Genomic DNA, 27,319 nt, shown 5'->3' on the forward strand with positions numbered 1-27,319 from the left:
CTCCTTAAATGAAGTTACAGTAGGGGTGTAATGATTCATCTGCTACATTGATGTATCTATTTATATTCCTACAATCCAAATACATCAATCTGTGCTCGACAAGTTGGCCTTCTAGATGACATATATCGATCTAATATCGTTCTAAAAGGTAATAAATCAATTGTATCGATACTAGGAAATAATGCGTTGGATTTAAGCACGGCAGATTTTTTTAAGGATGTATTTTGTTTGCACTTTTAAAGATAAAGACATTAAACGTTACTTAATTCAGTCTGCCTGTCTGTGACATCGTCGCCACGCACCAGCAGACAACACAACATAGCATGGCAGAGGAGAAGCCGGCGAACAAAAAATTATCAAGCCACTATTGTGGTCCAATGTGTGGAAACACTTTGGCTTTTGCAAAGACTGGGATATTCTAAATAAGTCGCTCGCTGTTTGTAGGATGTTTAAAGAACAAGTAAAACACCACGGCAACACGACAAATCTCTCCAACCACCTACTAAGGCGCCATGGGATTTCACACGCTGAACAAGTAGCAGTAACTACGGATTCGACAATTACATCTCATCACATTGAGTGGATCAATGAAGCTTTAAATGTAGTTTTAAATGAAGCTCATATTGGTAAAAATATTGGCGCATTACTGTGCATTATTAGAAAATGTCTGACAAGAATCCTGACATGATGACAGATAGCGCCAGGAACATGATTGCAGCTGGTGCAGAAGCCCAGTTCAGTCCTCAAATTACCTGCTTCGCACAACTATCCAGGTATTTATTTTCACAGTCACACTGGTTGAATTTTTGGCTAAAAAGCTACTGAATCGATTTCATGCCACTAAATTGTTTCGTAATATATCATTCTAAATGAACCAAGATCATCCTTGAATCGTATCGGCAACCTTGAATCGTGATATGGATCGAATCATAGTTACACCACTAAGTTACAGCCATGCTGTGGTGTGCACATGTGCTACACTAAGTTCCTGTTTGTTGTTAAACTCACACCCCAGTGAAGCACTGTGTTAAGAAGTGAGTTTCACATACAGAAAACAGTGTGACAAAGACTTTTTGACAGGTATGACTTATACTCCGGAAAATACAGTATTTTTTTTTTCGTCATCAGTCACATTTCATATTGGGCTGATGTGGTTTAAGTTTTCTAACTTTACCAACCTGGCACCTTTCCTGACGCAACTCCAGAATGACAAGTGGAATAAGGCTCACATGTCCTTGAACTGAAGACCTTCTGTTTTGGATGCTCAGCACACTAATCTCTTATGCCACCTGTGACTTAGATTTTGGGCTTATTTATGATTCAGATTTACTTTTGTTTGTTTTTTTCTTTTAAATGCTACATCCATGTATATTATGAGATAGGATACCTCTCATCATCGGACAGACGCAGCCAGTGTAAGATGGTCAGAATCCTTCTCTCCAGAGGAATCATCCTGGAAATAACAAAAGAAACAATAATAAAGTTCATGGTGTAAAGTTATACGTCACATTGTCATGATTCTGTCCTTATTTTGCTCTGAGTTCAGTTTCCTATTTGGTCGTATAATTTAACAGTAAGTTGACTCACTCGTCCCTCAGTTCAGTTCATATTTGTTTAAACCTGCTGTTCTTTTGCAAACACTGGTTTAAATATCAGTTATAATGGCTTTGATTGGTTGTTGAGCCATGAATCGCTTTAATTGAGTTTTCTACAGTTTTTGGGGCAAACCTAATGAATTAATTTCAACAAACCCGAGTGAACTGATCCGCTGCATTTAAAGTCAAACTGGGATAAAAGGGTGAAATTCCACCTCAGTTTCTGAAACTAATTAAAAAAATATTCCAGTACCAACTTTTAAGTACCAAGGCCAGAAGAAAGTTCCTGCTTTCACTCCTTGTTGCTCTGCTGTGATCCAAATCTGAAACAGTTTTGGTAAAATTTCAATTTTAATTCTTGTATATTTCTTACAATTTTGTCAAAATTTTATTTTGAAAAATCATTAAAAAAGCATGTGTGATTGTGTGTTTTAACTCACAGGCTGTCCGCCCCACCAGCGGTGGTTAAGTTTTTCTCGAGTGCGCACGGTGAAGGTGGCGTTAAACACCTGGTCATGCATAGTGTTTCCCACAATCCCATGGGATTCTGGGTAAAGACCCTGGAGAGTGCACCAACCACAAAAGTTATTCCGTTTTACATTAAAGTCTTCGACATTTGGCCACATTTAATTAATTGTTGGCAGTTGTTTGAAAACAGCATGTCAGAGTTGCAAAACTGTGTTATAACTACAAAAATGCAATTTTATTTTCACACTTCTTATAATATTAATGTATGCTTAAGAGCTCATTTTTGCACAGTGTAAATACACTGCACCATCAGTCTGGGCCAAATTCAGCTGTCACTCTCCTGCATAAAGACCAAAGGTGAGCTCAGAACCCCTTACTGGCAAACTTGCATTTCAAATTTGCCAACCAGCATCATTTGTGTATTTTGGAGTACATATTAACAGCCCTGCAATACTGCATCTCTAAAGTTAAAAGAAAACAGTCATTGATCTGGGTCACTTACAGTGGCGAGGGTGTATAAATTTGGGAAAGTCTTTGATGGGTAGACTGGTCGCATGTATGGAGCTGAAGTACCACAGGTTCCTGGTGGGGGGGGAGAGAAAAATGCATTTATTTATACCAATATTAAAATCATTTGCTTCTCAATCATGAGCACTTAAGATTTTAATGTCTGTGATTGTTTGTGCCACAAAGCCTCTACAACCAAACTACACCACTAGTCTTAACCCTCTGGGGCCCACGCTGTCGTATACGATGGCTAAGACCAAGCTTTACTAAATTATAAATAACTTTTTAATGATATGAGATATAAACTTACTTTTTTTTTTTTTTTTTTGCTGAAAAGTTAACTCCTTAGACTTTCAAGCCAGCCATCGGCCATCTTTGTACTCCTCATAGAAGCTGTGTGATGACGTGCGCAATGTGAGTGTCCAATCGGAATTGGTTCACCGTCACATGGTTTTACAAAATCCAATCATACTGCAGATTTACCTCGTGAAAAGCCAAAGATCATTTTCAGGAGTGATATGTTACTCGTGGGCAGCACGGTGGCTTAGTGGTTAGCACTGTTGCTTCACGGCGAGAAGGTTGTGGGTTCGATTCCCGTGGCCTTTCTGTGTGGCGTTTGCATGTTCTCCCCGTATTTCCATGGGTTTCCTCCGGGTGCTCCGGTTTCCTCCCACATCCAAAGACATGCAGGTTAGGTGGATTGGAATCTTTGAAATTGTCCTTAGGTGTGTGTGTGGGTGTGTCTGTGTTTGTTTGTCTATTTGTGGCCCTGCGACAGACTAGCGTCCTGTCCTGGGTGTACCCCGCCTCGCGCTCTATGACTGCTGGGATAGGCTCCAGCCCCCCACGACCCTTAATTGGACTAAGCGGTAGAAGATGGATGGATGGATATGTTACTCGTTGGCTGTTTGAATAGCCCCCCGGGTGCTCCAATGAGTACATACTCAGTGCACCCTGCGCCATTACGCACAGCGATCAGAGAATGAAGCGGAGAGCCTCTGATGATCTCACGTGAAAACTGCTTTAGGAGCAGCATAGAACAGTCCGAAACAGAGTAGAAGTAGAAGTTTGTGTTGTAATCTTTGTGTAATAGCGGATACAAATTACTTTGAGATGAAGACAAAAAAAAAAAAAAAAACGCATAGACCATTTTGTATATATTGTTCAAAATGTGCATTTGTTTATTGTTTGAACCTTTTTGTTGTACAGTCTTTCACACAAGACCTCAAATTACCTTTATAAAGTGTCAAAATAGTTGTTTATTATAGTTTGCTGTGTGTTTTGAATAAATGTGTGGAAAATTATTTTCCGCTTCTCTTTTTTCTTGCTTATTTTTGTTTGTAAACTTTTATTACACTTATAAAACACAACTATAGCATATATATTCTGAAAGCACAGGTTGTCCTGAAAAAAAGACATAAAACTTGATTGTGGGATGCAGGCAGAGCTGTTAACAGCAATAATAAAACATTTATGCCAGGCGAGTGAACTGTCCAAAAAATGCCCTCAGACTCCAGAGGATTAAAATATATACCAGTATTTATAGTGTAGTTGCAGCCTGGTATCAAAGTTATTTTTATAACTAAATTCCAGTGTACAAACACATCTGGCCATTCAATTCTGATATTGCTGTCCCAGTTCAGCATCTGTTCTTCTTCTGCATGAACAAGATGCATGAAGATGCTCCCTTTATATTTAACTGTTTTATCATTTTGTAGTTGTGGAGGTTTTGGTAACTTGACTTGTAACTGCAATTGTGTTGTAATTGATTTTAATGCATCATACATGCTAAGTACAAATCAGCATGTATGATGCATTAAATCAATGTTAAACCAATCATTTTAAATATTAGCTTGTAAAGTATGTTGTTACTAACACTTTTTTCCATTAGAATTTGCCAAAATAAATAAAAATCTGTGTCTTTGAGGTCTAAAGCCGGCCATTCACCACATGATGATGGATTAGGATGATGAATGCTTACTAGGATCATGGAGAAATGCATGCTGTATTGCAACACGCTTTGAGTAACTGCAATGAATTCTTGTCTGTTGCACAGATCACACCACTTTGCGGCACCTTGAGCATCTGTAAAACCGGTATTTCCCATGTGACATTATGACGTGTAATGCACTGTGTTACAAACATGTTATTACAGGCAGAGTGGTACATAGGGGCACACAGGGGTGCACACACTACACATTTGCATGTGATACAGCTATAATGGGAGACTCACTGTGGCCAAAGTCAACCACACTTCCATAACGAATATGTGTGAGGTGGAAGTGTATGTTTCCATTGTTGGAACCCTGAATGGGATCAACCAAAAGACAGGCAAAAGCTGCATGCCTTGAAAATGACCAAACTTCCAAGATGTGCACATGAAACAGTCCACGCCCATGGAGGCTCGGAGTGGTAATAGAAAGGGGAAAAAAGTAAGGCTGCAGGACTCAAGAGTCTAAATCAATTGTATTTTTATGTTTCTGTACCCCAGCACATATGGCTAAGACATTTTTTCCATTATCTGTAATGCATGTATTTCTCTGAGTAAACAAAATCTATTCTATGGTCAAGAATTTACATATTTGTATTTATGTGTATATTATCCACTCTAGCACACAATTGTAATATCTGTCACTCTGTTGTGTGGGCCGCTGAAGAGGAGGTACTGCTGGCCTACCACCACCAGAGGGCGCCCTGCCTGAAGTGCGGGCTTCAGGCACGAGAGGGCGCTGCCGCCTCACGGGAACATCCGGGAGTGACAGCTGTCACTCATCAACTCATGACAGCTGTCACTCATCTCCACTTCATCAACCGCTCCATAAAAGCCGGACGACATCTCCACCCCACTGCCGAGATATCACCTACCATTTGAGGTAAACTCTAAGCCGTTTAACTGTGCTGTATTGCACGTAATCATTTGCTTAATCTTTTCAGAAGGACCTGTTTGCTTGTGTCAGCGGGAGGCTGATTCAGTCGTCGACGGCAGGGTGTGGGATCACACCCTTCACGACTCGTAAGACAAGCAACTGGTCGAGTGTAGCGGATTGACTGTGTTCAGTATTGCGGAGGTGGAGGTGCAAATTCCCACCTGCTTGACTGACTGTGTTACTGGGTGTGCACACACCCACACCTAACTGTTTCTGCTTCCTGCCAGCAGTACCAGATCCGACAGCCGGAGACGGTGGCCACCTGGGGACTCGGGATTTGGCGGCTCCAGTATCCTCCGGGTTCGGTGGCAGTGGAAATCGTGTGGGATCCGGTTCTTCTCTGGACGGACGTCTTCTATCCTCGAGCCTGCCCACACGTCACCTCTGTAGATTGACTGCATACAAATTCTGTAACCGTCTGTATTTCGTTGTGCACATTCACAACAGTAAAGTGTTCTATTTTCGGCTCATTCATTGTCCATTCATTTACGCCCCCCTGTTGTGGGTCCGTGTCACTACACTTTCACAACACACTCAGCGTCATTCTCAATGTGCTCTGAGTGCACTCAAAATGGCACAATGCACAAATTACGTATTTTTTATTTTTTTGGAGTATAAGTCGCACATATTAAAAAATGCCTCTCGAAAAGGAAAAACCAACATACAAGTTGCTCCATCGTGATTATAAGTCATATAAGTTGTATAAGTCAGTCAGAGACATTTACCACCCCCTCTGCTACTGACCAGATCAATATTCCTGAAGCTGAACTGACTTGATGCTATACTCTGATTAAAAAGTGTTTCTTTTATTTTGTTATAACTGTTAGAATGGTCTAAGCAGTATGTCACCCCTCTGAGTCTGGTCTCCTTGAGGTTTCTTCCTCATTTTATCACCAAAGGAAGTTTTTTCCTTACCACTCTCGCCTGTGCACTTGCTCAGAGGGGTTGGTAAGGTTAGACCTTACTTGTGTGAAGTGCCTTGAGGCAGCCTTGTTGTGATTTGGCACAATATAAATAAAAATAAAGAATTTTTTGGGGAGAAATATATAATAACCTTTTTAATTTGGGATTTGCTGTCATGTATTTTTTTTTATTATTGGCATTTATACTTTTATTATGAGTTTATTTTTTTACTGCTTTGATTCCTGGTTAAGTCCCATACAAATTGCCATTATAATTATTCTTATTATTAAATGCATGTGTGATGTTTTAGTATATATGTAACACTGAAGTGTATATAAGTCGCAGGATCTCCCAAGCTACTAAAAAACTAAACAAAAAACTTTCGAATTATACTTCAGAATACATACACACACACACACACACACACATATATATATATATATATATATATATGTATATATACAGTGTTGCCACAGTTACTTTGAAAAAGTAATCCAATTACTGATTACTCCTTGAAAAAGTAACTTAGTTACTTTACTGATTACTCAATTGTAAAAGTAACTAAGTTAGATTACTAGTTACTTTTTTAGTTACTTTCCCAGCTGTCGACAACAACCCACGTCAACATGACAATGATACCTGTTTTGCCAAAACTCACTTTATAGTCACCCTTTCTTGACTTCAATGAAAATAAATACTTGTTTTATAAAAAGTAAAATAAAGACCTCTTTCTTGACCTCATATTTAACTGTTGACAGCACTGTAACAGTAAAACTTGCAATTTCAAACCTACATTGTTTATAAATGTAACTATTAAATTCTAACATTTTTCTAACATTTAAATTCTCTCTAAACATTTTACTTGTCGAAATTATTATTATTTTAAGCAATATTAGTAGTTGTAGTAAAAAACAGCTTCAAAACTGGACCTTTAATCTAGGGGTGTTGTGGGGGGGCACATCCCTCCTCCACGCCCCCATTCCATCTGGATTCGCCCCTGCTTTGGCGTTTGAGCACAAAGAATGGATAACATTTATTTATGCAGAAAACAGGACCAGATTTACAGGTAAGAAAGTTTTATTGCGTTTTCACATCATGTGGTCCTCAGAAAGAGAGTTTAGGTGCATTTGAGTGGAAAATAGTGTTAGTTGTTGACGCGTCGCGGAGGATCAGCTGTTTTTAACGAGACGATACGGAGCGGCTCAGCTCAGAATTCTAAATAAAGGAGGAAAAAAGTATAAAAATGTCTTCGTAAAGCTCAGTGCAGGTGTGCTGATCACCGCCCTTTAAGAGGTGAGGACGAGTCGAGCAGCTGCAAAAAACCGCAGATGAAAAGCTCACAGCTCGCTGAAAGTGGGCAGTTCAGTCGAACCCCGACCTCCTGCCCACGGACCAAGTTTAATGCTGCTATGGACCCACAATGAAAAATAATAGTAACGCACAGTGACATGGAGAAGTAACTTTAATCTGATTACTGACTTGGAAAGATTAACGCGTTAGATTACTCGTTACTAAAAAAAGTGGTCAGATTAGAGTAACGCGTTACTAAGTAACGCGTTACCGGCATCACTGTATATATATATATAATACACAGTGGGGAAGATCCCCCTGTCAGTTTTTCAGGTTTTCCCACGTACAAAGAATGCAGAAGTCTGTAATTTTTATCGTAGGTACACTTCAACTGTGAGAGACAGAGTCTAAAAAAAAAAAAAAAACAAATCCAGTAAATCACATGTTGTGTGGGCCGCCAAAGAGGAGGTACTGCTGGCCCACCACCAGAGGGCGCCTGCCTGTTGGCAGGTTTCAGGCACCAGAGGGCGCACTGGCCAGGTGGATCCACCAGGTGCACCGTATCAGCTGTCAGTCATCTAAACTCATCATCATCTCATCTATAAAAGCCTGGGAGAGACACCACTACTCTGCCGAGTTATCAGCTTACCATACAGGTAAACCTACTCAGCCGTTTTGTGCCGTACGCACATTCATTGTAACTGAAGTCTTCGCAGTTGTGACTTATACTTGCAGCTTGTAGCCGAGTTTGTGGAAATTGGAGGAGTTGGCGTCTCCACTCCTAACTTCTGATTTATTAAGTATAACAACTGACACTGCACGTCCTCCAGTTTTCCTCTGCACTCTGGGAGTATCAGGATTTATTCCTTCAGGAGGATTTCTGTGAGTTACTGACTCAAAGTCAAAGTGTCTTTATTTGTCTCCCTAAGGAGAAATTTGCCTTGGACAGAGTCTGCTACACAACAACACATCCCACGACTGTTTGCTGGGTATACACACACCCAGATTAACCTGTTTTGTTCCTGCCAGCAGTACCGGGTCTGACAGCCTGGAGCGGTGGCCACCTGGGGAATCAGGACTTGGCGGTTCTGGTGTATTATTGCAGGTCTCCGTCGGCAGTGGAACTTCGTGGGTTCTGGCTCTTCTCTGGATAGGCGTCTCCTACCCTTGGGCCTGCCCACGTGTCACCGTTTTGGACTGACTGTCTAAAAGCATATTTAAGTGTTGTTGCACATTTGCAGAATAAATTATTTATTTGGAATTCCTATTGACCGTTCATTTACGCCCCCTGGCATGGGTCCGTGCATTCACTTTCTCAACAGCATGATTTTTAAATAATTAATTTGCATTTTATTGCATAAAATAATTATTTGACCCCCTAGAAAAACAGAGCTTAACAACTGGTACAGTAGCCTTTGTTTGCAGTTACAGAGGTCAGATGTTTCCTGTAGTTGTTGACCAAGTTTTCACACACTGCAGCAGGGATTTTGGTCCACTCCTCCATACAGATCTTCTCCAAATCTTTCAGGTTTGGAGTTTCAGCTCTCTCCAAAGATTTTCTATTGAGTTCAGGTCTGGAGACTGGCCAGGCCACTCCAGGACCTTGAAATGCTTCTTACGGAGCCCCTCCTTAGTTGCCCTGGCTGTGTGTTTGGGGTCATTGTCATGCTGGAAGACCCAGCCATGACCCTTCAATGCTCTTACTGAGGGAAGGAGGTTGTTTACCAAAATCTCGCAATACATGACCCCATCCATCCTCCCTTCAATACGGTGCAGTCGTCCTGTCCCCTTTGCAGAAGAGCACCCCCAGAGTATGATGTTTCCACCCCCATGCTTCACGGTTGGGATGGTTTTCTTGGGGTTGTTCTCATCCTCTAAACATGGTAACTGGAGTTGATTCCAAAAAGCTCTATTTTGGTCTCATCTGACCACATGACCTTCTCCCATGGCTCCTCTGGATCATCCAGATGGTCACTGGTGAACTTCAAACGGGCCTGGACGGGTGCTGGCTTGAGCAGGGGGACCTTGCTGCCCTGCAGGATTTTAAACCATGACAGCATCATGTGTTACTAATGTAATCTTTGTGACTGTGGTCCCAGCTCTCTTCAGGTCATTGATCAGGTCCTCCTGTGTAGTTCTGAACTTTCTCAGAATCATCCTTACCCCACAAAGTGAGATCTTGCATGGAATTCCAGACGGAGGGAGATTGACAGTCATCTTGTGTTTCTTCCACTTTCTAATAAATAATCATAACAGTTGTTGTCTTCTACCAAGCTGCTTGCCTGTTGTCCTGTAGTCCATCCCAGCCTTGTGCAGGTCTACAGTTTTGTCCCTGGTGTCCTTAGACAGCTCTTTGGTCTTGGCTATGGTCGACAGGTTGGAGTGTGATTGATTGAGTGTGTGAACAGGTGTCTTTTATACATGTAACAAGTTCAAACAGGTGCAGATAATACAGGTAAAGAGTGCAGAATAAGAGGGCTTCTTAAAGAAAAATTAACAGGTCTGTGAGAGCCAGAATTCTTACTGGTTGGTAGGGGGTCAAATACTTATTTTATGCAATAAAATGCAAATGAATTATTTAAAAATCATACAATGTGATTTTCTGTTTTTTTTTTTTAGATTCTGTCTTTCACAGTTGAAGTGTACCAACAATAAAAATTACAGACCTCAACATTATTTGTAGGTGGGAAAACCTGCAAAACTGACAGGGGGTGAAATTATATATATATATATATATATATATATATATATATACACAACCCCTGGCAAAAATTATGGAATCACCGACCTCAGAGGATGTTCAATTTTGTAGAAAAAAAGCAGATCACAGACATGACACAAAACTAAAGTCATTTCAAATGGCGGCAACTTTCTGGCTTTAAGAAACACTATAAGAAATCAAGAAAAAAGATTGTGGCAGTCAGTAACGGTTACTTTTGTAGACCAAGCAGAGGAAAAAAATATGGAATCACTCAATTCTGAGAAAAAAACTATGGAATCACCCTGTAAATTTTCATCCCCCAAATTAACACCTACATCAAATCAGATCTGCTCATTGACATTGACCCTATGCCATGACATTGACCCTATGTGTCTTTTTGCAAGGAATGTTTTTGCAGTTTTTGCTCAATGGCAAGATGCATTATCATCTTGAAAAATGATTTCATCATCCCAAAACATCCTTTCAATTGTCCAAAATATCAACATAAACTTGTGCATTTATTGATGATGTAATGACAGCCATCTCCCCAGTGCCTTTACCTGACATGCAGCCCCATATCATCAATGACTGTGGAAATTTACATGTTCTCTTCAGGCAGTCATCTTTATAAATCTCATTGGAAAGGCACCAAACAAAAGTTCCAGCATCATCACCTTGCCCAATGCAGATTCGAGATTCATCACTGAATATGACTTTCATCCAGTCATCCACAGTCCACAATTGCTTTTCCTTAGCCCATTGTAACCTTGTTTTTTTCTGTTTAGGTGTTAATGATGCCTTTCGTTTAGCTTTTCTGTATGTAAATCCCATTTCCTTTAGGCGGTTTCTTACAGTTCGGTCACAGACGTTGACTCCAGTTTCCTCCCATTCGTTCCTCATTTGTTTTGTTGTACATTTTTCGATTTTTGAGACATATTGCTTTCAGTTTTCTGTCTTGACGCTTTGATGTCTTCCTTGGTCTACCAGTATGTTTGCCTTTAACAACCTTCCCATGTTGTTTGTATTTGGTCCAGAGTTTAGACACAGCTGACTGTGAACAACCAACATCTTTTGCAACATTGCGTGATGATTTACTCTCTTTTAAGAGTTTGATAATCCTCTCCTTTGTTTCAATTGACATCTCTTGTGTTGGAGCCATGATTCATGTCAGTCCACTTGGTGCAACAGCTCTCCAAGGTGTGTTCACTCCTTTTTAGATGCAGACTAACGAGCAGATCTGATATGATGCAGGTGTTAGTTTTGGGGATGAAAATTTACAGGATGATTCCATAATTTTTTCCTCAGAATTGAGTGATTCCACATTTTTTCCTCTGCTTGGTCTAAAAAAGTAACCGTTACTGACTGCCACAATCTTTCTTTCTTGATTTCTTATAGTGTTTCTTAAAGCCAGAAAGTTGCCATTTGAAATGACTTTAGTTTTGTGTCATGTCTGTGATCTGCTTTTTTTCTACAAAATTAAACAACTGAATGAACATCCTCCAAGGCCGGTGATTCCATAATTTTTGCCAGGGGTTGTATATATATAAAGGAAATGTGGAAACACATATATTACATCATGCTAACAAAATGTATGTTGTGCGCACACAGTAGCATTTAAGGCACTTTATGTATCAACACATGGCCTCATTATGTATTTTTTCCTCTGTATCACTCCAGAGCTCTGTGCAGCTTCCACCATCATCCTTTGCTACGTGGCACAGATTAGAAGTGCAGACAGCGTAACATATACACTGTTCTTATGGTTATAATAGCATCTCATCGTGTAGTGATTGGCTGGCTTAAGATGTATAAAGTCAAAGCTGTCTGTGATGGAACAAATGTTCATCAGTGTCTAAACGACAGAGTTCTTATCATGTAGGAGTGAGTGAGTTTTGTCTTTTTACTGAGTTTTTCGATGTTGGGCATGACAGATTTTCCCTTCTTCAGGTAGGATGCCCTAAAGCCGTCCACAGACAGCATGATGAGAGGAGGACGGATGAAGCTGAGGACACATGACAGAAACACATTTTAAAAAACAAAGCATTTGAATTTGAAACACGACTGCATTTGTGCCGTTCTATTTGTAACTCTGAATATATACACATTTCACTGGAACAGATCCTGATCCAGACTGCCACAAAAGTTCACATGTTGATCGGGTCAGGTTTCATCATAATCAGTGGATTAGAAGTTAATATGCAAGTTTATAAAAGATAGCAGAAAATGATCCACAGCCAGACCTTTGTGGCTTCCTCCTCTTTCTTTAATAAGCGTAACATTGTTCAACACAATTTTTCTTGCATGTTTTTCAATGGATTTTGGGTCATTTGGGGGCGTTGAATTCAAATCTGGTGTTGTTTTTGCCAATCACGTTTTGAGATATGAAAACATATTTCTCGTATCAAGCATTGAAGCAAAAGCTGCAGTCTTGCACACCTCTTGGATGTTGTAAATAATATTAGGCTATGGCTGTTTTTCAAATTTTGTAAATATGGTTTAAAAACTATGCTTTTGAAGCTGATTTTCTGCATGGGTAGTCACTTCAAAGGCATAAGTGAATGAGCAACTTTTGCATAGTGGGTAAAAAGCTACTTAGAAAACAGAAAACAGTTTGTTCAGATAAATAATATCAAATCAGAATTGTGTAATATTGCTTATGGAGTACCACAAGGATCAGTACTTGGACCCAAACTGTTTATTTTGTATATCAATGATTTTGTGAATGTATCTAATGTGCTTGGTAGCATTTTATTTGCTGAGGATACAATGCTGTTTTACTCTGGATCATATATACAGGAAGTAGCACAAGTGATAAAAACAGAATTGGAAAAGGTTAAGCATTGGTTTGATATAAACAGACTGTCACTAAATATTAATAAGACAAATTTCATATTGTTTAATGACAGAGCAAAAAAAAAATAACGTGTCATTACAAATAGATGGAATGGATATACAAAGGGTAAAAGAAATGAAATTTTTAGGAGTCATAATTGATGAAGATCTTACATGGAAGTCACACATAAATTACATAAAAGGAAAAATAGCGAAAGCCATTGCTGTTTTGCATAAAGTAAAATATTCATTAAATAGTTATGGTTTATTAACATTGTACAATTCATTAATTTTCCCATATTTAACTTATTGTGTAGAAATCTGGGAATCAACATATACAACTTATATACAACCTTTGTTTATTCTGCAGAAAAGGGCTTTAAGGGTGATTAGCAACAGTGGTTTTAGAGATCCATCTAATCCATTGTTCATTAAGTACAGGGTACTTAAATTTCGTGATTTGGTCGAATTGAAAATATTACAAACAATGTACCAAGCTAATAAAAATGCTTTACCAACAAACATTCAAAATATGTTTGAGAAAAGAGTAAGTAGTTATAAACTGAAAGGAATATAAGTCTTTAGAAAACCAAGATACAGAACCAGAGTAAAAGAACGGAGTATTGCAGTAAATGGTGTAAAATTATGGAACAATCTCAACAAAGAAATTAAAGAATTAAGGTCGTTTAAATTATTTAAAAAACGTATTAAACTAGATGTATTAAGTAAGTATGAAACTATAAAATAAGTTAGTGGGCTGTAAGGAAGTAAAAAAAAAAAAATGTAATTTGTTAATAATGTATAAAATGTTTTAAGTTTAAAAATGTAACCTGTCAGAGATGTAATCTATTTAATAATGGTCATAATTATGAAATAAGTCAGTGGTATGTGACAAATTAAAGAAATACAATCTGTTAAATAATGTTGAAAAATGACGCTGGATATTGAAAGATTGTATTGTAAAAAGGGGCAGAAAATATAAGACTTGTTCTTCTCTCTGCTCCTTTTCATTCTGGTAATGGAGATGCTTTATTTCTGCTTTTCTGTTTTTTTTTCTTTTAAATGAATGAAATAAATAAATGAATGAATGAATAATCCATCAATATGGAACATGCAGATTGCAAAAAAAAATAAAAATACATGATGTGATAGAGGAAATCTGAGCTCAGATTTAGATTCAGCACCCTAAAATGATAAAAAATCAGCTCTCAAAGTCTATGCAAGTCTTTTGACCAGTGACAGACAGAGGAATAAAAATCCAGATGAATCAGTAACTGCACTGTGTAATCCAGATTAGTGGACATTTGTGGGATAAACATTAGGTACATAGATACAGATTAAAAATCAAATGTATACTTAAAGATCTAAAAAAAAATAAAGCCCGGTCCAGTCATTAAAGTAATATCTGATTTTAAATCTATGAAATCAGGTATTTTATTTAACCAGGTTAGTCCCATTGAGATCGAGACCTCTTTTGCAAGGGAGATCTGGACAATTAGAAAGTTCCCAATTCACCTAACCTGCATGTCTTTAAATGTGGGAGGAAACCGGAGCACCTGGAGGAAATCCACGCAATCTCCACACAGAAAGGGCACAGGTGGGAATCGAACCTATGACCTTCCTGCTGTGAGACAACAGTGCTAAACCACTAAGCCACCAGGCATTAGTGGAGAAGTAGAACTAGACTGAACAAATCACTTCTGAATGTGACTCTTCTGCATTTAGATTTTATACCATCTCCATGAGAACTTTTGAACCCCAGAACTTGCCCATGAAGATGGAGCATTTTTGTGGGAGTTTGGATGAGAACTGGGGTAACGTCCTAATTCAATGACTGATCTGACACTGACGAAATCATGGCTTTAGTCTTCGGGTCCTGGTTGTTCTTTCAGGTTCTGAACACTGGACTGTATTTTGGCTGTTTAACTGCAACATTTCTGTGATATCAATCACGTTCTGAGGATTCTGTATTTTATTTTGTTAGTTTGGCCAAAGCAGATGGTCAGCAAACTGCATCTGGTCTGCTTGAAGATTCTTCACAAAATTAAAAACCAAACCCACTGAGGGATTTTTTTCATGACTGGTTTCATCAATGTGCTCGCAAATGGGGTGGGTAAGATTTAAACAGTGGTGTCAAAAGTACACACATTTGTTACTTAAGTAGAAGTATAGATACTGCAGTTTAAAAATACTCTGGTAAAAGTTGAAGTATCAACTTGACCTCTTTACTCAAGTAAAAGTGCTCCAAAACCTACTTAAAGTATAAAAGTATAAAGTAACCTTTAAAAAAAAAAAAAAAGTAGATGCCACTATATGAATTGAAAGCTTAATTTAAAAACTGATTCGTTCTACATGTGGCCCAAGACCCAAAACCCCAAATTACCCCCCAACACCACCTGCACGAAAATGTTTCAATTCTAGAAGCTCTGAAATGCAAAACTGCAGTGAGTGCAGCATCCATTTAGTGAAGGAAACAAACAAAACAATTTTCCTTATTCAAATTAATTCCAGTAGTATTCTGCTCTTACTAGGATGCAGCAGTTTTCTAGTTTGGCAGATAGTTCTGGAGGAAATAACTAAAGAAATTAACACATTGAAAATATGGTTTGACCGAAACAAACTGTCATTAAATAAGACAGGGATGAAGTGGAGGTGTAAGAGTCACTAGGTGTTCACAGGAAACATTTATTTATTTATGTATGTATTTATTTATGTATGTATGTATTGTTAGTTGCTTTTATATTTTCTGTTGTGTTTCTATTCAGGTTCTTTTTGCCTCTCTCTAAAATTGTATATAATAATCATTAGATTATTAATATATAAACAAAAATAAATTTAACAAATATTACAATTTGAAAACAAATGCACCCGAACCTGACGAGAGCTGCTTAATGCTAACTTTTAACATTGAAAATGCCATAGACATGCTAACGCGTTAGCGTCGCTCCCGTTTTTAAGTTATAAAATACATCTATCAACTATTTCAGAAGACCATAACAGGTTGGTTTAACATAGAAAAGATAAATAATACTCACAGAAGTAGGCTCTTTAGGGTTTTAGCGGGGGAAAATTAAGCGAAAGAAAGAAAGAATAAACGAAGCAATAGGTCGAAGCATTGCTTCAATCTGCGAACCACTGCTTGGATTGATTCACGGTTCAAAGCAAAGCCGTGCTGCAGAAAAGTTGATTACAGGCGCACATGACGTGAAATATATATATAAACATTAAACTGAAGCCAAAAGTAACGAGGCTGTTTGTTTTAAAAATGTAAGGAATAGAAAGTACAGATACTTGTGTGAAAATGTACTGAGTAGAAGTCAGAAGTAGGCAGAAAAATAAGTAATGGAGTAAAGTATAGATACCTAAAAAGTGTACTTAAGTACAGTAATGAAGTATTTGTACTTCGTTACTTGACACCTCTGGATTTAAACCCTGCTCAAGTTCAGCTTCTTGGAGATTTGATGCTGTATAAATAAACTGAAAGACAAAAAAAAAAAAAAAAGAAATCTGAAATCTGGATTTGAACACTGATCCAACTCATTCTGCAAGTTTAAGCTACTGTGACACTCTGAAAACTACTCAAGTCCATCAGAAATGTTCCCCTCACCCTCCGAGACAAAATGTTTCAAAAGACTTCTTAATAAAAAAATAAATAAATAAAAATCTTTAAAAAAAATTACAGAATCTGACCAGGATGTCATCTTTCAAGCAGTCTGAGCTTCTGTGTGTAAGAATGTCAGGTGAATCAGATCAATTGTGCTTTTCAATTCAATTTAATTTACATTTATATAGCGCCAAATCACAACAAAGCTGCCTCAAGGCGCTTCACACAAATAAGGTCTAACTTTACCAACACGTAGAGCCCACAGGTGACAGTGCTAAGGGCCCCTTCACACATAGTGTGAATTTTGGTCAAATTGCGCATGAAGTGCGCATGAAGCAGGAATCGTATGTAAAATGTGTAAAATCGTAGCTGCCTCTAACGCCTCGTACACCTGTTGCTACAACTATCTGTGCACGCCAATGGCTGAAAGACAGAGTGCGCGCTGTGAGAGCCCATCAAACCCTCTCGCGGCAGGTGTCAGCCAAATTCCAGCTCACACACACAAACATCTAACATCGCTCGCATGGCACATGGAAAATGTGTAGCCATTCAAACTGTTAACATGACAACAGTCAGCAGGTGATCATTGTTGAGCTGGATGTGAAATTTGTCTAAGTGCCCCCACGAGTGTGGCTTTGCAAAACAGCAACACACGTGAGGTGCCAGAGTGTTGGCTTACCCCGCAACACATGTGCCGTGTATGTGTGTCTGCTTGCTGTCCTCACGTAGCCATAAATAAAAACATATATCACTGTTGCAATGGGCTGCAGCGAATGCGCGCACGGCGCACACATTGGCAGGCTACCCCAGGTGAAACGGACAGTCAGATCATAACACACAGCGGGCGATCTGAATGTAACATCACCCACGTGAGCTCTGTTCCACATGACGCGGTATCTGTCCTGCAGCACGCAGTCACAAGACACGCGTGTCGGGCTGAACATGCGCACGGGGCCGGTTGGACATGCCGCCAGCAGATGTGGACATAAGAGCTCATTGCTTCATTCATGTCATTTCATGACTGTACGTTTGTGGCCATGGGTCATCTACAGAGGAACAGATGGCTCATACTTGTATTGTCCACTTGATAAGAGGGATTCAATAAAATACAGTGTTTTTATATGGTGTGGTTTTATTATCTTTAAATATGTCTGTGTTATTTTTGTTATCAGGCATTTTCCCACACCTTTCACAGGACAGTGATGGTAGATTAGTGGTAAAGTCTCTGGCTGCCAATCAGAGCTTTTGGAAATTGTAGGTTCGAATCCCATGGGTGGCATGTATTTTTTTTTTATCTTCACAGCAGCTGCTCGCACTGTGTTCCTGTGTACACACTACCGTCGCGGCATCGTTCACGCCTGCCGTCGGCTTGATATTTTCATGGCTTGCTTATACAAGCTGTTCCGCTGTGAATCGCCCAGATTTGTACTTGGTCATACTATGTGTGAAGGGGCCCTAAGGAAAAACTCCCTCTGATGACATTGAGGAAGAAACCTCAAGCAGACCAGGCTCAAAGGGGTGACCCACTGCTTTGGCCATTCTAACAGTTACGAGGTTACATCTGTTTTTGAGCAGATATACACACTGCAGAACCGTTCTCAGTACCTCGGTCAAGATAAAGGCAAGTTGAGGTTCGGACTCACCCGGCAGGACATTCTGGCTTCTTGATCTCCTCACAGTCTTCCTGCAGCCATGATGTTTCACCTCACAAAGTCACAACAGCACAAAGTTAATAGCAGTTTCCCCACCAGCCATTTTATTAGGCATGCCTGTACATTAATGTAACTATCTAACCAGCCAATCGTGTGGCAGCAACTCAGAAACAAGTGACTTTGATGAAGTGATCAGACATGTGTATGAACTCATACTGACCAACAGCCAAGTACATCAGTGCCATAGTGAAAGTTGCATTACGCTGCATTCACATGACAACAGCAAAAAAACAAGCTGACTTGTCATTACAGTAGAACCGCCATCAGCAACACTGAGCGGAAATGCGTTTGTGTTGCCATGGTGATTTGATGGGGCAACATTTCCCTTTAAGCATCTTCAAAGTGTTGCATAAAAATTAATTTGCTATGCTCCTCACCATCATTAGAAAAAAGGGTGGAGCTCACACAGGGAACTTGGTGACCCGGGTCATATTGGAGGTGGTTTGGGCATTTGGTGAGGACGCTTCCTAGAGATGCATCCAACTGGGAGGAGAACCTGGTTCTGCAGGTCACATGAACTCCCCATCGAACTGGTACCCAGATACAGTCTGGTATAGACTCAGATATACCGAGGTCAGTTCTATCTACAGTGTGAAGGTTGCAGTGACGCACAGCAGTGCGCGCTCCCTGACCTGACCTCTTGTACCTTTGCAGACAAACTTGTAGTTGGAGCAGCAGTCTTCTTTCTCGATACAATCGTCTGAACAGTGACAAGCGTGGTTGTCCTTCCTCTCCTCGCCGCAGCGAGCCTCTATGCACTCGAATCGTCCATCTGACAAACGGCACACAAAGGTCATAAAGGAGTCATACTGTGCAGCATTTGTTTTTGATCCGGTTTGAGTTTCCTCTCAAACATCCTCAAACTCCTACAAATCTGGGACTGCTAACGTACAAAATACCCAGCTAGAGGCAAAATTTAAACCCAAAGTATCTGGACTCCTGCTGTCTAGAATCTACACATTACTCCAGCTGCGTTTCCTGTCAGAGAGGGGTGGGGCTTATTATGTAACGCAACAGAGACATGCAGAGATCAGAGTTGTCTACACAAAATGCAACCGGACCTTTTCACAAAGATTCATGAAAATGTGATCACTTGTTTTGGAGTAATCCAACATTTGAAAGGCAGAGAGAAAGAAACAGAAGCCAAATAAATAAATAAATAAATAATGATCTAAAACTGGACAGGAATCCGTGACCTTCCTGTAAGAATTAAACACCCCAAAGCAGGAACAACAATCATAAAATTAGAATGTAGTGAAAAACTTCAATATTTATCAGTTGTTTTCTGAAACTCATTTCATACAAACTAAAATGTTTCAAGCATTTTTTTTTTTCAATTTTTGTTTTGATAATTGCAGCCTACATCTACAAAAAATGTGCATCTCAAAATATTAGAATATTTCATAAAAAAAGGATGTATACAGAAATGTGGCTCTTATGAAAAGTATATTAATTTGTCATTGATTACTTGGTTGTGTCTCATTTTGAATGAATTCCTGCATCAGTGATGTTGCTGAGGTGTTGTGGAGGTCCAGGTTGCTTTGATAGCACCCTTCAGCTCGTCTGGATTGTCGGGTCTGGTGTCTCCCCTCTTCCTCTTGACAATACCCTGTAGATAATCTAAGTATTGTCTATGGGGCCAATCAAGTCCAGTAATATTATGGTCAGCAAACCATTTACTAGTGGTTTTGGCACAGTGGACAGGTGCTAGGTCCTGCTGGACAAGGAAATCATCTCCATAAAGCTTGTCAACAGATGAAAGCATGAAGTTCTCTATAATCTCCTGGTGGATGGCTGCATTGACTTTGGACTTGAAAGGACACAGTGAACAGAAAGATATGGTCGGGCCTACGTCACTTCTGCTTAGTTACAGCCATCATTTTGGATCGCGGCGGAAAACAAACTGTACGCGCACTCACAACCATTGTGGATATAGTCGTCTTTACCGCTGTTTATTCGCAAAGGCCGGTCGATTTGTTCATGCCAAATGGCATATGAATGTGTGGAGAGCTATGATAGGTGTGCAAAAATTGCTGCAGTTAAAAAGCTCATAGTTGGATCTTGGGATTCGAGCTGACGGCCCGCTGCGAGGCGAGCTGCCATCTGTCCCAGCCCCTTCCTCTTGGCGCCCCCTTGATGCTCTTAGCTAAGTGTCCCACGTGTTTACTTTGAAAAAAGTGTTCAAAGCAGGCCCGGTCACCTGAATACCCCAGGTAGGAATAATGGAATAGAACTCCGGTTCTATTTTGTGGGTTTTCGTTCTCTGAACTGGAGCCATGATTAAGAGGGATGGCCGAAGGCATTCGTCTTGTGTCGCAAGAGGTGAAATTCTTGGAGCGGCGCAAGAAGGACAAAAGCGAAAGCATTGGCCAAGAATGTTTTCATTAATCAAGAATGAAAGCCTGAGGTTCGAAGACGATCAGATACCGTCAAGCCTCCGCTCCTCTTTCCATGATCGGACACTCGAGTGAAGAGAGGGGCAGAGCTGTCGACTGATCACCACCTGGTGGTGAGTTGGATCCGCTGGGAGGGGAGGAAGCTGGTCAGACATGGCAGGCCCAAACGTATCGTGAGGGTCTGCTGGGAATGACTGGTGGAACCCTCTGTCAGCGAGGTCTTCAACTCCCACCTCCCAGATCCCGGGGGAGGTTGGAGACATGGAATCCGAGTGGACCATGTTCTCCACCTCCATTGTCGATGTGGCCGCTCGTAGCTGTGGTCACAAGGTCTCTGGTGCCTGTCGCGGCGGCAATCCCGGAACCCGGTGGTGGACACCGGAAGTAAGGGATGCCGTCAAGCTGAAGAAGGAGTCCTACTTATCTTTGTTGGTAGGTGGGACCCCAGAGGCAGCTGACAGGTACCGGCAGGCCAAGCGTGCCGCAGCCCGTGTGGTTGCAGAGGCAAAAACTCGGGTCTGGGAGGAGTTTGGGGAGGCCATGGAGGAGGACTATCGGTCAGCCTCGAAGAGATTCTGACAAACCGTCCGACGCCTCAGGAGGCGGAAGCAGCTCTCCACCCGCACTGTTTACAGTGCGGGTGGGGAGCTGTTGACCCTGACTGGGGATGTTGTCGGGCGGTGGAAGGAGTACTTCGAGGATCTCCTCAATCCCATCGTCACATCTTCCAAAGAGGAAGCAGAGACTGGGGACTCAGAGGTGGACTCATCCATTACCCAGGCCGAAGTCACAGAGGTGGTTAGAAAGCTCCTCGGTGGCAAGGCTCCTGGGGTGGATGAAATCCGTCCTGAGTACCTTAAGTCTCTGGATGTTGTGGGACTGTCTTGGCTGACACACCTCTGGAGCATCGCGTGGCGATCGGGGACAGTGCCTCTGGCTTGGCAGACCAAGGTGGTGGTCCCTCTGTTTAAGTAGGGGGACCGGAGGGTGTGTTCCAACTATAGGGGGATCACACTCCTCAGCCTCCCCGGTAAGGTCTATTCCAGAGTACTGGAGAGGAGAATTCAACCGATGGTCGAACCTCGGATTCAGGAGGAGCAGTGTGGTTTTCGTCCTGGTCGCGGCACACTGGAGCTCTACACGCTCCATCGGGTCCTTGAGGGTTCATGGGAGTTCACCCAACCAGTCCACATGTGTTTTGTGGATCTGGAGAAGGTGTTCGACGTGTCCTTTGGGGCGCCCTGTGGGGAGTGCTCCGGGAGTACGGGGTCTGGGGTCCTTTGCTAAGGGCTATCCGGTCCCTGTACGACCGCAGCAGGAGCTTGGTTCGCAATGCCGGTAGTTAAGTCAAACCTGTTTCCAGTCCACGTTGGCCTCCGCCAGGGCTGCCCTTTGTCACCGGTTCTGTTCATTATTTTTATGGACAGAATTTCTAGGCGCAGCCAGGGTGTAGAGGGGGTCTGGTTTGGGAACCACAGAATCTCATCTCTGCCGTTTGCGGACAATGTGGTTCTGTTGGCTTCATCAAATCAGGACCTTCAGCGAGCACTGGGGCGGTTTGCAGCCGAGTGTGAAGTGTCAGGGATGAAAATCAGCACCTCCAAATCCGAGGCCATGGTTCTCGACCAGACAAAGGTGCTTTGCCCTCTTCAGGTCGGTGGAGTGTCCTAGCCTCAAGTGAAGGAGTTTAAGTATCTCTTGTTCACGAGTGAGGGATGGATGGAGCGTGAGATCGATAGACAGATCGGTGCAGCATCTGCAGTGATGCGGTCGCTGTATCAGACCCTCGTGGTGAAGAGAGAGCTGAGTAGGGGGGCAAAGCTCTCGATTTACCGATCGATCTACGTTCCGATCCTCACCTATGGTCATGAGATTTGGCTCATGACCGAAAGAACGAGATCGCGAGTACAAGCGGCCGAGATGAGTTTCCTCCGCAGGGTGGCTGGGCGCTCCCTTAGAGATAGGGTGAGGAGCTCGGTCACTCGGGAGGAGCTCGGAGTCGAGCCGCTGCTCCTCCACGTCGAAAGGAGTCAGTTGAGGTGGCTCGGGCATCTTTTCCGGATGCCCCCTGGACGCCTCGCCGGAGAGGTCTTCTGGGCACGTCCCATTGGGAGGAGGCCCAGGGGAAGACCCAGGACACGCTGGAGGGACTACATCTCTTGGCTGGCTTGGGAACGCCTTGGGGTTCCCCCGGAGGAGCTGGAGGAGGTGTGTGTGGATTGGGAGGTCTGGGCGGCTTTGCTTGAGCTGCTGCCCCCACGACCCGACTCCGGAAAAGTGGAAGAAAATGGATGGATGGATGGATGCTTTGATCTGAACAACTGTCAATTCAGCAGTCTTCCCCATGATTATGTTTGTGTGTATTGAACCAGACTGATACATGATATCTACTGTACACTGTGCAAATAGTGAATTACTCAAACTTGCAATTACATATTTAATATTTTGAGATAGGTTTTTCTTTGCTTTGCTTTTTTGAAGCTGTAGGATGTAATAATCCAAATTTTAAAAAATGCTTGAAACATTTAAGTTTATTTCTAATGTGTCTAGAATATTTTAAAAATTTCCACTTTCTGAAATGACAAAAAAAAAAAAAAAAATTTAAGTTTTTCCACGATATTATAATTTTTTGAGATGCACTTTCAGACCAGCTGCCGCGGAACTAACCTGTTTTCAGGCAGTGAACATCAAAGTCGGAGCAGCAGCCGTAGTAGGTCTTACACAGATTGTCACATCTGCATCCTGGAGGCTTGACCTCCTCCAGCTCGAAGCACCTCCCCTTACAGGAGCCCGCTGAGCTGACATACTGTGAGACGACTGCAGGGGGCGACATTCATCAGCCAAGTGAAGACAGAATTAGTGAATATTATCACAACATGCAGCATTTTCAAGAATATTCAGAAAAAAAAAAACATAGCAAACTGGAATCAGCAGTCGACTGTGGCATCAATGACATCTTACATTCTCCATGTTTTAAAAACACCCAAACAGAGATGATGTGGGGGAGCTAACATGGCTCATTAGAATGCAGTTAGACTGATAATTAATTGTGTTTACAAGAACATATTGTATTTTCATCACATTTGTCTTTAACACCGTGAGAAACATGGTGGATTAGTGGATAGCACTGTTGACTCATAGCAAAAAGGTCATGGAGTTGATTCCCACATGTGGCCTTTCTGCCACTGCACGAAAGTTTGAAATTTTCAACCTTTTCCACTTGCCACAGCGACAAGGAAAAAATGGATATTATTTGATCTAACGAATTTAACCTTTAGTGAGATATGTGCTGCAGAGACACAGCTAAGGGCCCTGTCCCACTGGGGAGAGGATTAATTGTGCATGAATTGAGTACACAAATTACGGGCATTTGTTGTCATCCACAACAAAAAAATGGCTAAAAATGACAAATTTCCCAGTATGAATTATGGATATATTAATAATATATATGATGAACAATCACGATTGTATAAGGCATGTAGTGAGGAAACAGATCCGACGCATTGAGATTATCTTGGCAGTATTACGGGTGTATTATGAATGCATCGCGCACGTGTTGCGTGTGCACGGCATCTGCATTGTGTTTATAAAAGAAGCACACTCGGGCCTTTCGGCATCACTATTCACACCAACAATACAGCCTCTGGAGCAACTGCTGGACTTGGACAAGTTGACTGGAGTAAAGAAGCAGTGAAGAGGGCGAGTGGTGACATCAGCAGATCGCATCAGAGTGCAGCTCGTCTGAACGATTATTACAAGTTAAATCTGTTATAAACACAAATACTGTAACAGCAGCAGACAAGAAGGAAAAAACACATAACTGTTTTATCAAGCCTTGACAATGTAAACAAGTCAAATAATTATCTTTTTAGATGGCTCAAAATGCTTTCTGCAGCTGGAGCCGTTCACGTGCGTGCATGCATGTACACATGGCTCCAGCTGCAGCTTTGATTCAGGAGGTGATTACAGCCATTTTCAACAGGCAGTTTGCAGAATAAAATGATTAATCTGCCACAAAATAATTATTTTATATAGGCAGCATCCAGCGCAGAGCGTGTGGCAGCTAGTAGAACAAAGAACAGCGTCCAGCTGTGAACACAGTGCATCTGATTTGCATCCACTGCAAATCAATTCAAAGCAGATGTAATAAAAATGCTTTATTCATGGCCAGTCTGTATGCAGTCGCTACAACTTATTTTAGTCCGTGACGCGGACATGATGGGCACGCAAAATATCCGCCAAGCCGCAAATCCCTGTCAGTTGCGGATATCAGCAGATGACGGCAGATATACAGCGCATAGATTGAGTATGTATTGTGTATGTATTGAGTATGTATGGAGTATGTAAGGCGGATGTCATCCGCAGCCAAAATTTTGTGCAGCTCAAAAATCCTGGCAACGGAAAAATGTGCCTCTGCAGATAATTGCGGACGTGTGCAGGTGTCAGCCGACTCATACAAGCATGTTTCACGCATATTGCAGATGTTAAGCGAATATGAGCCAATTTTGTGCGCAATCCATACGCAAATTCTCCTAAACGCCAGTGGGACAGGGCCCTAACATCTGCTTCTGTAGTCACTTTGCCAATCAGGACAGTGTGTGCACAGCAATGATAGGAACTGCTAAGTATTACTGATTCTGCTTTCTTTATTAAATCCCACGCATGACCTTTGCAACGTGCAGCTTTTTCCTACGTGTGACCTTTGCAACGTGCAGGGTTTTCCAACATGCGACCTTTCAAATGTGCAGGGTTTTTCAACGTGTGACCTTTGCAGCGTGCAGGGTTTTCCAATGCGCGACCATTGCAACATACAGTTTTTTCCAACGTGCAATCGTTGCAACATGCAGCTTTTTCCAACGCGTGACCTTTGCGATGTGCAGGGTTTTCCAACATGCGACCTTTCAAATGTCCAGGTTTTTCTCAGTGCATAAGCTTTGCAACATGGAGGGATTTCCAACGCGTGACCTTTGCAAAGTGCAGGGTTTTTCAATGTGTGACCTTTGCAGCGTGCAGGGTTTTCCAATGTGCGACCATTGCAACATACAGTTTTTTCCAACGTGCAATCGTTGCAACGTGCAGCTTTTTCCAATGCACGACCTTTGCAGCGTGCAGGGTTTTCCAACATGCGACCTTTCCAATGTGTAGCTTTTTCCAATGCACAACCATTGCAATGTGCAGGTTTTTCTCAATGCATAACCTTTGCAGCGTGTAGATTTTTTCCCATGTGCAACCTTCGCAATGTGGAATATTTTGCAATATGAAGCTTTTCAATATGAAACGTTTTGCAATATGTAACTATCACAAATATGCCAGTGTTGTCTGTGGTATGCAGAGGTGGATAAACTCAGAACAAAGGGTGCTGTGCACTCATGGTTTCAGATTGATGCTCTAAATCTGATACCTTACCACCTTCCATATTACTTTCTTTCATATGGGTAAGGTTAAAAGTTATGAAAATGTTAGCGATGGGAGTTAATTTTTCTGAAATGCAGAAAGCGTCTGGAAATTTTAACAATATCCACATCCAGACAAGTCCAATTTCAGAATTTCCTACCTTTGTATAAGGTGCAGAACACCTGCACTGATGAGAGGAACTGATAATGCATACATTCAGCAGCTCTCTACCGGATTTCCATCCGGAGGTCACAGTCAGTGACTGTCTTTGTTTGAAATTTAAACCCAGTAAACCTGCTGACGACACCACACAGTGTGTACAGTACTGCATAGACGCATGCCTAAAAACACTGCACAGTACTGTATTACACGCTTTGTGGTCAAGCAACCATTTTTCAGAGATCTTGTGACAGCGACGGGCAGCGCGGCTGAGGTCACCTTTAGTGTTAGGCGAGCTGTCTCCACTCTCTGCGGGCCGGCTGGCTTGAAACACATAACCTCTGCTGACGTGGACGCCCAGCAGGCAGAGGACAACCACTACCTGCAGAAAACCAGAGCACACAGCAAACAGCGTGACTATTCTTATGCCTCAATTCCTCAAGGTCAAAGGTCAGGTTCAGCCATAAGCCTGCAGCTCTGCAGCCACCAAGACTTCAATGTCTTGCGCAATGATGCAAAAAAGAAAAGAAAAGAAAAAAAATAGTATGGATGCTTGCCAAAATAGAGCAGTTCTATCTACATGCTTGTTTTCCGCTCTCTAAGACACACATTCATGCCTGACTACTAAGGTCAGAGGTCAGCAAGCAGCCAGGAAAGACAACCCTGTGAAGGTTTGGACACAAGTGCAGTGTGGTTACACTCCTTGTACAGCTCAGCGAGTTCAGCCAGGCACCAACTCCCTGCAGATAAAGGCTCAGTTCATAGCCACCAGAACCTCTTTTGTGTGGGTGATGCATTGGGTACAGTGGCCATGAAGTGGAGAAAACACAA

The 27,319-nt window shown here is 41.6% G+C and overlaps 1 protein-coding gene and 1 long non-coding RNA gene across 5 annotated transcripts in view; one reads left to right on the top strand and one right to left on the bottom strand.

Moving 5' to 3' along the window:
- LOC117501571 (ectonucleotide pyrophosphatase/phosphodiesterase family member 2) overlaps positions 1-27,319 on the bottom strand; it is an 86,604-nt gene that overhangs the window by 46,982 nt on the left and 12,303 nt on the right. For all 4 annotated transcript variants that reach the window (XM_034160476.1, XM_034160479.1, XM_034160477.1 and 1 more), the window contains exons 2-10: positions 26,768-26,870; positions 23,603-23,752; positions 19,186-19,311; positions 18,471-18,531; positions 12,296-12,393; positions 2,566-2,645; positions 2,036-2,155; positions 1,863-1,918; positions 1,388-1,453 (exon numbers count right to left, since the gene is read on the bottom strand). In XM_034160476.1, coding sequence (XP_034016367.1) covers positions 1,388-1,453; positions 1,863-1,918; positions 2,036-2,155; positions 2,566-2,645; positions 12,296-12,393; positions 18,471-18,531; positions 19,186-19,311; positions 23,603-23,752; positions 26,768-26,870 — 860 coding nt within the window. The remainder of the gene's footprint in view (positions 1-1,387; positions 1,454-1,862; positions 1,919-2,035; positions 2,156-2,565; positions 2,646-12,295; positions 12,394-18,470; positions 18,532-19,185; positions 19,312-23,602; positions 23,753-26,767; positions 26,871-27,319) is intronic.
- Positions 4,991-20,833, top strand: LOC117501572. Its single transcript, XR_004558043.1, has 3 exons — positions 4,991-5,002; positions 12,113-12,119; positions 20,718-20,833. It is a non-coding gene; the product is annotated as an uncharacterized LOC117501572 (long non-coding RNA).

The sequence above is a fragment of the Thalassophryne amazonica genome, chromosome 20, assembly GCF_902500255.1.
Source record: "Thalassophryne amazonica chromosome 20, fThaAma1.1, whole genome shotgun sequence".
Classification (NCBI taxonomy): domain Eukaryota; kingdom Metazoa; phylum Chordata; class Actinopteri; order Batrachoidiformes; family Batrachoididae; genus Thalassophryne; species Thalassophryne amazonica.